The 12,559-nt window shown below is 43.3% G+C and overlaps 1 protein-coding gene across 2 annotated transcripts in view; it reads left to right on the top strand.

Annotated features, from left to right (window-relative positions):
* Positions 1-12,559, top strand: part of STAB1 (stabilin 1) — a 100,908-nt gene that overhangs the window by 29,591 nt on the left and 58,758 nt on the right. For both annotated transcript variants that reach the window (XM_048859206.2, XM_075130604.1), the window contains 7 exons: positions 273-326; positions 3,432-3,512; positions 3,829-3,987; positions 5,613-5,675; positions 8,348-8,449; positions 10,115-10,201; positions 11,890-12,001. In XM_048859206.2, coding sequence (XP_048715163.1) covers positions 273-326; positions 3,432-3,512; positions 3,829-3,987; positions 5,613-5,675; positions 8,348-8,449; positions 10,115-10,201; positions 11,890-12,001 — 658 coding nt within the window. The remainder of the gene's footprint in view (positions 1-272; positions 327-3,431; positions 3,513-3,828; positions 3,988-5,612; positions 5,676-8,347; positions 8,450-10,114; positions 10,202-11,889; positions 12,002-12,559) is intronic.

The raw sequence follows: 12,559 nt of genomic DNA, 5'->3' as shown, positions 1-12,559 counted from the left end.
AAAGTATGTTCCAGTTCCTGTAACACTCCAGAAGGAAGCTCTGTTTTTCATGCTGATGTGACCAGCAATGGCAATCGTATCACAAGTTTGGTTATATTGTTAAATGCAGATTTTTAAAAAATTACCTTTCAAGTAAAGATACTGTAAAAATCCACGTACATTTCAAATTCACTGGTTACCAGAATGCTTCATGTCAGTTCCCTCTTCTTTGTGCCAAATGCCAGGAGAGAGCATCTATTTATTGTCGTCATTATCTCCATTTCCCTCCCTAGGGGATAAATAAGCTTCAGGAGCTTGTGAAACATCATATCTACACTGCAGCGGCGGTAAGGCATCTTAGTTTCCAGGGTATTGGAGTCATTTGGGCCAGCATATAATTAAACACTGACTTGTGTTCAGTTCTTCAGTGTCCCTCTAGCTACCTCTTCATTGCTTAGGCTTCCCACAGAGGAAGAGTGAGAGAGATGTGACAGAGGCCCTGAGACAGCAAAGCATTTCAGCATGTGAGTCATCCCACTGACTTCAATGAGTCTACTCACATGCTTGAAGTTAATCGTGTCTAAGTGCTTGGCTGGATCAGGGCCCTAATGATAAAGCCCTTAGTTTCTTGGGTGGGCGGGTGGGGGGTGTGTGTGTGTGTTTTCTTTAACATTTTATCATTAAAATGAAAATATTACTCCACAAAACCTATGAGACGCGAAATGCTTGGTTTTTTCCTTTATTTTCAAAAGGTTAATTAGGAGTTTCCAAAGTTTGCCATTAAGATTTATAAATGAGGCAATGTTAAGAGCAACATGTTTGTCCCTTTTGGACCAAATTCATCCGTGGTGTTAAATGCGTTGAAATCAGTGGATTCATACTGTCGTGTAATGCATTCCCTTGTGTAGTCTAATATTTCCAAAAAGATCCAGGTTTTTTTTCTCTTCTGTTCTAGATGTTTTTACATATAATGTGGGACTTGTGAAAGGTGTCAGATTGCCAGTCCTGGAGCCCTCTGTCCACATAAATGGTAGAGCACAGATAGTGGCGAGTCCACTCCAACGTGTCTCAGTCTTGACCTGGAGGGAGTTCAGCCTCCATGCCCACTTAGTTTATAGATTAGGCATATTTACTGAGATTGCCAACAAAGGAACCAGTTAACACCAGTTTTGTTAATGGCTTTTGTGCTATGGACACCTACCCACTAGAAACTGGACTGAGATCCACCAAACTTATTGCACATAGGCCACTGAATGACTGCCAGTCTCTGATAACTTTTTGACCATTCTGAATAATGGATATTGGCAACCAGTGTTTGAACCATCCAGTCATCCAGGCTCAAAATATCTGATTTTATTTAAATATTAAATAAAAAAAAAGTTAAAGAATAAATATATTCATTCTTCTTTTTAAAAAACCGACCTGTTTTAAAATTAAATTTGAAATTATTGCTACCTATATTAAGGCCTAAATTTACTATAATCTTTTAAAATAATTAAAATAATAAAAAATGCTACATTAATAAGCCCTCCTCAAATTGTAATGGGTTAAAGGGAGCTGTTTTTTCAATTATATTTAGAATCAGTGGGTAGCCATCTTTAATTTTTTACACTGGCTCAGGCTTTATAAGTATGACACAGTGTCATGTATTGTATTAAGCATCTATATAATTTTCAGTCTTTACAATGGAGCAAATGCTGGTATTTACATTTTTCTAAATGTCAGTTGAGGAAACTGATTGGGACTTGAAAAAGCTTCTTTTCCTCTTCCAATCTATGAGTAAAACAACATGGGAGAAGATTAGATCTACTGGTTCTAAAAACATGCAGGACATGATGTCCAGAAATAATCAGTTCAATTCACTAGCTAACTTAGTTTTAAGACCAAAACATTCTCATAAATTTATTTTTCTGATGTATCCAGCACATTTAGGAGAGTTTAACTAATAAAAAACAATTTTAAAATGCTGGTTTTATGGATTTTTAAATTAATTTCAATTTCCATCCAAATGCAGCATGAGACAAATCACAAGCAAAAAGTTAACCATCTAGAAGATAGGAAAGTCATCACTTTCTGACATAATAAAAATGTATAAATTAAGATTCTAAGTAACAGTATAATTGCTTAAATAAATGTGTATTAGTTATAGTGTTACCTTTCAGGTTAGCAAGAAGAAGGACCAGATTTAGTGAAAAGGCTGTATTTAGTTCCAATATAGAGCTTACATGGTGCACAGACCTTGTGCTAGTGCTCTGCACAGGGGTGAATTTCACCTGGTGAGAACATACAAATGTGACCCCCTTTTGTGTTTTGCTGCTGTTGTTTTTTTTGTCCAGCACAACTAACACCCATATTTCATCAGCTCAGATAAGGCCTGGTCCAAAGCACAAACAAGTCAATGGGAGAATTTCCATTGACTTCACTGGCTTTTGATCAGTACTTAATTCCTTGATATGAGTTTACTTTTAGTTGTCTGATCCTGCAGACACAAAAAGTGTTGATTTGTATCATAGGTGAGCTGTTAACATGAGGTTCTTAGCTACCTCCCTTTATTCTCTACTTTTTATAAACCTGTCCACGTTAAGAACAGAACAGTGAAAACTACAACCATTTTCCAACATGATTTGTGCTACAGTAGCCTGGTCTCTCTGTTCAGGGAAGACCATTGTTGTTATGTTTTGCAAACATGCTCTAGACTAGTGGTTCTCAACCAGCGGTATGTATACCCCAGGGGGTACTCAGAGGTCTTCCGGGGGTACATCAGCTCATCTAGATATTTGCCTAGTTTTACAACAGGCTACATAAAAATCACTAGCAAAGTCAGTATTTAAACTAAAATTTCATACAGACAATGACAGGTTTATACTGCTCTATATACTATACACTGAAATGTAAGTACAATATTTATATTCCAGTTGATTTATAATTATAAGGTAAAAATGAGAAAGTCAGCAATTTTTCAGTAAGTGTGCTGTGACACTTTTGTATTTTTATGTTTGATTTTGTAAGCAAGTAATTTTCAAGGGAGGTGAAACTTGGGGTACTCAAGACAAATCAGACTCCTGAAAGGGGTACAGTAGTCCAGAAAGGTTGAGTCTGGCCCAAGCGCAACCCCCCCCTCCCAGCAGCACCCACAAAGGTGTCCCCCTGCGCCCCTCCCCACGCCCCAAGGTTTTGTCAGGGGTATTTATAGTTTGTCATGGACAGGTCACAGGCCATGATTTTTTGTTTATTGCCCGTGACCTGTCAATGACTTTTACTAAAAATACCCATGACTAAACTGTAGCCTTAGTCATGTTTGTATTTTGCAGAGGAAAGTTTAAATATTAAAGTCAACTCTTCAAAGCTGGTTTAGGGAGAGAATTTGTAGTGATTCTGAAATACATACAACTCTCTCTCCTCCTCCAGTTTGTTTTTCATAGCATTGTCTCCTTTTTGTATATATATTTCAGGTGACTGTGGAGAAACTGACAACGATGCCACAGATTATAACCATGGCAAACCAGATACTGACTGTCAATATCAGTGAGGATGTAAGCACCACATGCTAGAGATGGGCTGAAACCAAAGTCGAAATATAAACACTCAAAGCTTTGAAAAAGTTTGGTTCTGGAACAGGACTTTATGACTCAGGCAAACTCTGCTAAGTCCTCTGCTTAGTAAAGTAGATTTATTTAAATCTACTGTGCATTCTCCCCTCCTGTCTTCCACTAGGAAAAATGGATATTGTGTGGCTGATATTGAAGAGACTGCGTATTGTAATTTACCAGCATGTCTCCTTACGTTGTTTAAGAGTGGGAATGACTTAGGGTATTGATTTTGTTTTGTTTTGGGGGTTTTTTGGAACAGGGGAGAATTCTGTTGGATGATTCTGGCATTCCCTTGATCAAGAGGGACATTGTGGCGTCAAATGGAATCATTCATACCTTGGATGGCATCTTCATTCCCCCTTCGATAATCCCCATTCTGCCACAGAGGTGCAATGAAGAACAGCACAAAATCATAGCAGTAAGTCAAGTTTTTCCATTCTTTCCCCCAGTGGGTGCTACAGACAAACCTCAGATAGATTCTAATTGAGCACAGAAGGTATGTCTGTGTATTCTCACACTGTGAATTAATTCACCCACACTATGAACCCTGGTGCTAGACTGCCTCCAGAGCTAGCCAGTGTACGTGCTGTGAGTATTTCTTCTGCTAACACTTCCACACGACTTTGCTGGGAAGTCAGCTGTTTTCTCTTAGGAATTTGTTTTTGACAAAAGACTTAGAGCAGCACTTTTTCCCTCCTACCCAAGATATCCATGATTCAGAAAGGAGTTTAGGTCCTCAGAGGGCTGCTATTTGGGAATTGTTTGACATGCAATCCTTCCTGTTTATACCAGAGCTGCCAACCAGTTTGATAATGCCTGATCACCTGGCTCTGAACTTGTCTCCTATTAGTTTGGACTGGGAAGCCGAATCGTTTTTATTTCTTTATGTAAACTAAATCTTTTGAAATGCCCTGTGGCTTTGCAATGCCTTCTGATGGCACTTTTTCAAAGAGGCTGGCTGCTGTCCCATTGAAGTCACAGCAGGAGCACATAAAGATGTAGCAAGTGCTGTATGGAATGCTGATCCTACAATGAAAGGCATGCATCCCCCTCCTCCCACACAGCAAACCTCTCCAGCAGCCTTCATTTTAGTCCCAAATTCCCTACGTTCCACACAAATTTGGTGCCCCGTCACTTCTATTGTTGAAAATTATTTACATCTGAAATGAAGACTCTCTGCACTGAGGCTACAGAAAGAGTCGTTTACACTGAAGGAAGGAAAGGAGTACTTGTGGCACCTTAGAGACTAACAAATTTATTTGAGCCTAAGCTTTCGTGAGCTACAGCTCACTTCATCGGAATGCTGTAGCTCACAAAAGCTTATGCTCAAATAAATTTGTTAGTCTCTAAGGTGCCACAAGTACTCTTTTTCTTTTTGCGAATACAGACTAACATGGCTGCTACTCTGAAAACTGAAGGAAGGAGTTTCACAAAAGATTAAATTTCCTGCATGAATGGGTTTTTTGTGTCCCTTATTCTGGGTGTTTTTCACATACACTGTCCCGCATTTGGGCCAGAGCTGGTTCCTTCACAGAGCTCCACTGAAGCCAGCGGGGCCCGTTACAGGTTTGAAGTCCACCTGTGTCCATCTCTGTGCTGGATTGAGGCCCCAGTAATAGCCCAGAATTGATGTAAGAGTCCACAGTACTTCTGGGTGTTGTGAGACCTAAAGCATTAACTGTAAAACACAGCTTCCAACACAGCTACAAACAATATCTATTAGCCAAAGGCCCGAGTGGTTTGTCCTCATCTCAGAGAGATGTACCTGCGTAACTCCCAGCACTTTGAGATGTGAGCAATACCCACAGAAATTATCTGGGAAACTTTTTTTCTTTAAATGAGAAACTCACCTTGTTCCTGAATCTTTGCTTCTTAAAACTTCTTTGGTCATATTTCTTATTATGGCAAAAAAAAAAAAAGGTGTCAAAAGCAATATTTCTGCGTTGTTCTTCATGCATGAGCATAAAATGGGGTTATGTTTGAGTGTGTATAAATGTAAATACTTTTATGGGAAGGACTTTTCTTCTCTTGGTTTTATAACAGGGCTCTTGTGTTGATTGTGGGGCCTTGAACACCAGCGTTTGCCCTCCTCACAGCATAGAAATGGTAAATACCTTGTTGTTTATTTGTATTATAATAGCACCCATTGTGCTAGACACTGTACAGATACACAGTAAGAGTGCTGATAACTCAAAGAGCTTACAATCTAAATAGACAAGACAGACAACGGGTGGGAGTGGAAACTGAGGCACAGTGAGGGGAAGTGACTTGCTCAATGTCACACAGCAGGTCAGTGACAAAGCCAGGAGTGTAACCCAGGTCTTCTTGGTCCTAGTCCAGGGCTTAATCCACTGGTCTATGCTGCCTCTGGTTCTGAAGTGTGCAGAACCTGATCACCGGAGTGACATGAAGCATTGTGTATGTTAAGTGAAACTAGACTTCCAACACACTGACTCCACCAGAGAGAACACCTTTCCCTACCAGTCGGATCTTGAAGCCCAGCCTTTGTCCTCCTGCCCTTTTCAACGTGCTAATCAACTGCCACTCAAAGGAATCACCAACCTTGATTCTACCAAAACCATGTTGCTGTTCCTCTAGTGTAGTGGTTTTCAAAGTTTGGGTTGCGACCCAGTACTGGGTCACGGAATGCAAGGCACTGGTTGCCTTGCTCAGCACCCAGGATCCCTGATAGCCGGCCAGTAAAAACTAGTAAAAACCTGTTCTGACACCACGCTGCACCCCTGAAGCAGCCAGCAGCAGGTTCAGCTCATAGGCAGGGGGGCCACGGGGCTCTGCGCACTGCCCCCGCCCCAAGCACTGGCAATACACTCCCATTGGCCGGGCGATGACTGCGGGCCTCCACCTAGGAGCCGGACTTGCTGGCTGCGCCTGCGCTGCTGACCAGGAGCCGCCGGAGGTAAGCCCATGCCCCAATCTCCTGCCCCAGCCCTGAGCCCTCTCCTGCATCCCAAACCCCTCATCCCCAGTCCTAGCCCAGAGCCCTGACCTCCTCCCACACCCCAAACACCTGTCCTAGCCCAGAGCCCCCTCCCACACCCTGAACCCCTCATTCCCGGCCCTACTCTGCAGCCCTCACCTCTTCACCCCAACTCTCTGCCCCAGCCCTGAGCCTCCTCCCACATCCCAAACCCCTCATCCCCAGCTCCGTTGGATCATGGGCATCAACAATTTTCTTCAATTGGGTCACCAGAAAAAAAGTTTGAAAACCACTGCTCTAGTGGGAATATGCACATGTTGTATCTTGGTCATTGGAAAGATGCAGCAAACCTGTTGTGCCTTGTCTAGCCACTTGTCTAGCCTGATTCTTGGTGGGTGCGACATAGCTCGCTTTTGGTTCAGGCAGCCTGACTGGTACATGTTGAGTCTGCCAGGCTGAGGTGAGTCTGCACATGGCTCTGACAGGCAGAGTGGCTAGAGGTTGTCTGAAGCAGGTTGGAAGTGGTTGCTGATTGGGTGTCGCTGATGGGTGTTCCTGCCAGGTGAGGTCAGCTCTTCTTTTGTTGTTCAAAGTGGAGTTCGGTCCCATCAGATATGCTGTTGATTCCAGTGTGCTGAGGCACAAATTCATTCTGATTTCTACCTAGTCCCAGCTATGTGAATTATTTTGCTCCTAGCAGAGAGACAAATCCTGCAGTCCTTACTCAGTCCAACTCTCACTAGAGTTAATTTTGCATGAGTGAAGGGTGTAAAACCAATCTCAGACTGGGCATGCTAAGAAAACAAGAAAAAAATATAGGGTGAGATATTCTAAAGACCCTATTTCTTTTAAAAAATGACTTGGGGACTTAATTATTTGCACAACTCTTGTCCTGATTTTTTAGGGCGCCAGCCATACTGAAAAGTTGAAAAACATTTGTTTTGAGTCGAACAAAACATTTTTTTTCAACCTGAAACAAAACGTTTCCATTTCGGTTTTGAACTGTTAGAACTTTTTAAAAAATAAAATTGTAGAAAATGTTACCCACAGTCTCCAGCAGCTATCGTCTTACTCCTGCTGTGAGACAGCAGCATCCCCTGCTTCCCGGCTGTGGACAAAGACCATCAGAAACGGTCATGCTGCTGTGGGCAGGTTTTGCTCCCAAGATTTAAAGTGCCTGGCTAAGATTTTCAAAACTAGTGAGTGATTTTCAGTGGCTTCATATTTAGGTGCCCACATTCTGAGACCTCAAAGGGGTCTGATTTTCAGAAAAGCCCCTTTTAGGTATCTCAACTTGGACATCTAAAAATGGGGCCCCCCAAACTCACTAGTCACTTCTGAAAACCTTGGCCCTGAGTTTGCACTCTAACAGTAACTGGTGAAGTTAGAGGCATTGTGGGGCCAAGTTCATCCCCAGAACAACTCCTCTGAAGTCACTAGAGTTACCCCAGCAATTATTTCCACCTCTCAACTCTTTCTCTTTATGGGACTGGTAGCAAGTTAACTTGCTTCCATCATGTGCATTGTTGGCTTGTTAACCAAACAATAGAGAGACTTGTTTGTGACCCAGTTTTTAAGTACCTGCAGTGTTCTGTCCTAGCACAAGCTGTTTGATCAGAACAGATGGCCATCACTAGGGTCTGATTTATGGACTCTTGTGAGGCAGAGGAAGCAGTTGTATGCCTTTCAGTACAATAGGCTCTCCATAATGATATCTAGTTCACCTTGACACTCTCATGAACTTCCTCAGCTCAATGATATACAGTTACCCTTTGCAGCAAGGGGGAGGGGAAAAGCATGAACATAGCTGTTGTGCTGATGACTTGTTTCATTTCTGAAGGCTCAGGGGAACTATCCAAGTGAATGTGTCTATGTCCATGATCCATTAGGCTTCAACGTCCTGAAAAAGGGCTGTGCCAGGTACTGCAATCAAACCATTCTGGTAAGTGTGACGTATCGTATGCAAGGGCACATTTCAATTCAAGAGAGCTTAACTTGGCTTCTCCTGGCTTAGCTAGAGGAGAGTGTTTTGCCTTGAACCGGTTGGTTCCCAACTGGGGTACAAGTGGCCGGTGGGGCAGGGAAGTGCTCCCACACTAAGGGTATGTTTACCCTGCCGTCGGGAGGTGTGATTGCAGCATGTGTAGACGTACCCACGCGAGCTTTGAGCTAATCTAACGTGAGTAACAATAGCCGTGAAGCACAGGTGGTGGCACGGCTAGCTCCACTCACCCAGGCCCCTGGGTACATACTCAGGTCGGTGGCTACCTCCCATGCTACCGTGGCTTCACTGCTTTTGTCGCTGGCTCGTGCATGACAAAGCTAGCTCAGATATGTCTAAACCTGCTTCTGTCACATCTCCCACCTGCAGGATAGACATACCCTAAAGGTGTGGATATACTTCATGCCAGGGGTGTGATTCCCAGCTCAAGGAGACACAACCGCACTAGCACTGATCCAGTTAACATGCTAAAAATTGTGTACAGCTGCAGCCGCACAAGCAGTGGGAAGGGCTAGCTGCCCCCAGTGCACACCCAGATGAAGCCATAGATACGTACTCAGGGCAGCTAGCTTCTACTGCTCACGCTGCTGTGGCTATGCTATTTTTAGCATGCTAACTCAATCAGATCTAGTGCGAGTATGTCTCCTTGAGCTGAGAATCACACCTCCCACTCAGTGTCTATATCCTGTGTCCTGCCACTGGACTGGGGATGGACTGCACTAACTGGGGAAGTTCCCTCCTAGGGGTAAATATTCAGTAAAACACTTGAGGATTGATCTGTATGACTCCGCCGTTAAGTGCTGATGGAAGCTGCGTGGCTAAATCTACACGAGCCACCTTGAATGTGACAGGCTGAGGTGAAGGAAACATCGTAACAGAGAGCATGATGTTTATGACAGCTCCTCTTCTATCACAGAGCCCCACACGTCTCTCAAAGGAAACAGAGTGCAGTTAGAGAGTGCATGTTAAGCTTGCAGAGTGATCGTATCTTGTTGCTGAAACTCTATCAGGTGTTTTGGGAAACAGCCTCATCCTGGCTAGAGATGTCAAGCTGCTTGCAAGTGATCAGTCATCAGGGAGCCAAGAGTACACACTGACCTGTGCGCGTCTTGTGAAATGTTTGCCTTCTATTTGTTGTGCTTCTGTTAGCAAAGCATATCAGCTCCCTGGAGTGACCCAGCAGGAGCACTCGCCTTCCTAAACGATGCAGATTTTGGCAGGGATGGACAAAGGGCAGCCATGGCTCAGAACAGTCAAAAACACAGGGCCCCAAAATCCAGCACATGGGCAGGAGGGGAAGGAAGTAGGTTTTGCTGGGGGGGGAACCCTGGTTGGGTGCGGTAAGAGGGTATTGCTGGGGGGAAAATTGAGGTGTGGGGGATATTGGAGGCATAGTTCAGAATCCAGGTCAAATAGTCCTTTTGATTAATCCACTGCCACTGGAAGAACTGAATTTAACACTTGCAAATGGAAAACGGCAGACTTGTAGTCTGAGCACTGAGAGGAACAAGAGAAAGAGATCTGAGTTCAGACCAAATACGTGTTGTATGGTGTTTAATACACTAAGCTTCTCCACACGGTGTACCAATGTTCTGTCTTTTTCAGAAACCTGGGTGCTGCAAAGGATTCTTTGGTCCTGACTGCACTCCATGCCCTGGTGGATTCTCCAATCCATGCTACGGCAGAGGGAATGTAAGTGCACCAGAACCCACTATGTTGGACCCATGGCTGGATTATACTAGCCTTTTCAAACTCCTAGTGGGAAGCTGGGGAGTTCGGCCATGTGCATCTAATTGGCAGTGTTTACTAGGAATTCACATTCTTTGCACCAAACATGGAAATTATCAGGGTCTTGTGCTCAACTTTGCAAAGGCCAAAGAAACAGAACACACAAAGCTTGGGTATAGACAAAGGATGGGAAGGACATAATCTCAATTCTGTTACTCTTGCTCTCCATCTTAAAGAGTGGATACATCTTGTCTTTGCTTCTTTCTTTCTCTGCCTCTTTTTCTCCTGACAAGAGGCATCGTTTACAGTCTAGAGAAAGTAAGGACAGTGTCTGTGCTGTACATAGCCATTGATTTCTCTATACTACACCTTTAAATGTGAGAGGTCTGCCTGTCTAGCCAGGGAGCAGGCTTGTGAGAAAATTAAAGACAGACAGTCTTACAGATGGGGAGCAAGGCATTTCTTTCTGTCTCCTGGAGCTAGAAAACAAAATCATAGCTACGCACACCACAATGTCTGGTACTGAGATTAATGCCTCTTCTAGGATTTATACCAATGTAACTCAGAGCAAAATGTGTCCAGTAGCTACCGCTCCTACCATATTACTCACATTACATACATATATGACTGTATACAAGTTGTCAATGCCCTGCGCAGAAGTGAAGTACTGCATGTTGTATTTGCAAGGCAAGTTATGGCTGCTGTTGGAACTAAACTTAACATTTCCAGGCTGTTGTGCTTTCAAATCTCACTATAACGTTTCATTCATGGAGTGTCTTTTTTCACAGTAATAGTGTAAATCTGTATTCATAACAGATATCACAGTGTGACATACAATAGGCAGGGTTAACTTTTCTCTCTTGTGGAAGAAGACTCGATCAAGGCTATGGATTAATATATGTTCAGGGCTGATCCTTCTAAACAAAATAACCCTCAGAGCCAAACGCCATGGGAAGAACAATGTGTGCTCATCTGCTGCAATTCCAAATGGTATTTGTCAGTGTGTTTTCTGTCTCTGTAACTCTATCTGAGGCTCAAATACAAAATATTACAAGGCATTTGGCGCTAGCTCTGTAGGAACTGACTGCTATGCAGGATTTTCGATTACCACAAGAAACTTTTTTTGTTTTTGTTCTGAATGTACAGGAAATAATTCACGTCATCACTACACACTCATCTTATTCCCACTGGACACAGGTTCCCCGGTTTACATAAAGTAAAAGCACTTGAAACTTCATCCAAAACTTGAGCCGAATTTTTTCTGATACTTGAAAAAGTTTGGTCTGTTTTTCTCTTCCACTTTGCATGTGCTTCCTGCCTGCAGCTGGGACCAAAAGCAGAAGCTCCAAAAAATCACGAGTGTGTGTTCACATGAGATTTCCAGCCCAGTTTTGCAGACCCCAGAGGTCTGAATAAACATCTGAACTTTCAGCTGCTGTCTCAATTTAACTACCATTTTAACATCCAGCTTCTTTGCTTCTGGTCACCAGTAGCATGTTAGCCTGTGTGGTTTTTTCTTGCTCCTAAAATGGTTCACAATCCTCCACGCTTTTCTGGAGCCTGTGAGGTTTCCCTTTAGACATTAATGTCTCTGTCACACATATTTTCCCTCCACCTTGCTCACTTCAGTTTTCTTTTTGCTTTCCTTCTAGTGTAGTGATGGGCTTCAAGGGAATGGCAACTGTCTCTGCTTTGAGGGTTTCAAAGGAATAGCCTGCCACATCTGCTCAAACCCAAACAAGCATGGGGAGAACTGTGATGAAGGTCTGTAATTCCTCAAGAAAGCAACCCTGATGGGTAACAGGCAGTAAACTGAGCAAAGTGGGCGTGGGAATGTAGGCATGGAACCTTTCCTAAGAGGGAGCTCTATGGACTAGTTTCACAAGGTAGGCCCTTCATTTGGGTTATTTCATGCTGGAGTAGGCAAAGCACGGATCAATGTCTGGCAGATGGAGTTGGGCTCAACTGAAAAATTCAGATCCAGATTTTGGAACCCCCCCAGCAGTGTTTGAAAGTGTTTGGATCCATCTCTGTCAGGAGGGAATGACCCAATACATCTTTCCCATCTCTAAGTGCTCTGAGGGCCTGGAGTCCAGTGACTGAAGATAAAATGCTGTCATCCTTGCTTACCAGCCCCAGATAGGGTCTAACCCTGATGGTTTTGAATGAGATGGCTTTGAACATCCATTTCCATTAGCGTAAAGGCGCCCCCCCCCCCCCCAGCTTTACTCATAATAACATCTTGCCAGATCCTTGGTTGGTATAAATTAGCATGACTGCATTGAAAACAGTGGAGCTGCATTGACTTATGCCAGCTGAGGA

Source organism: Caretta caretta, chromosome 7, assembly GCF_965140235.1.
Source record: "Caretta caretta isolate rCarCar2 chromosome 7, rCarCar1.hap1, whole genome shotgun sequence".
Taxonomy (NCBI): Eukaryota; Metazoa; Chordata; order Testudines; family Cheloniidae; genus Caretta; species Caretta caretta.
This window is presented reverse-complemented; position numbering and strand designations above follow the sequence as displayed.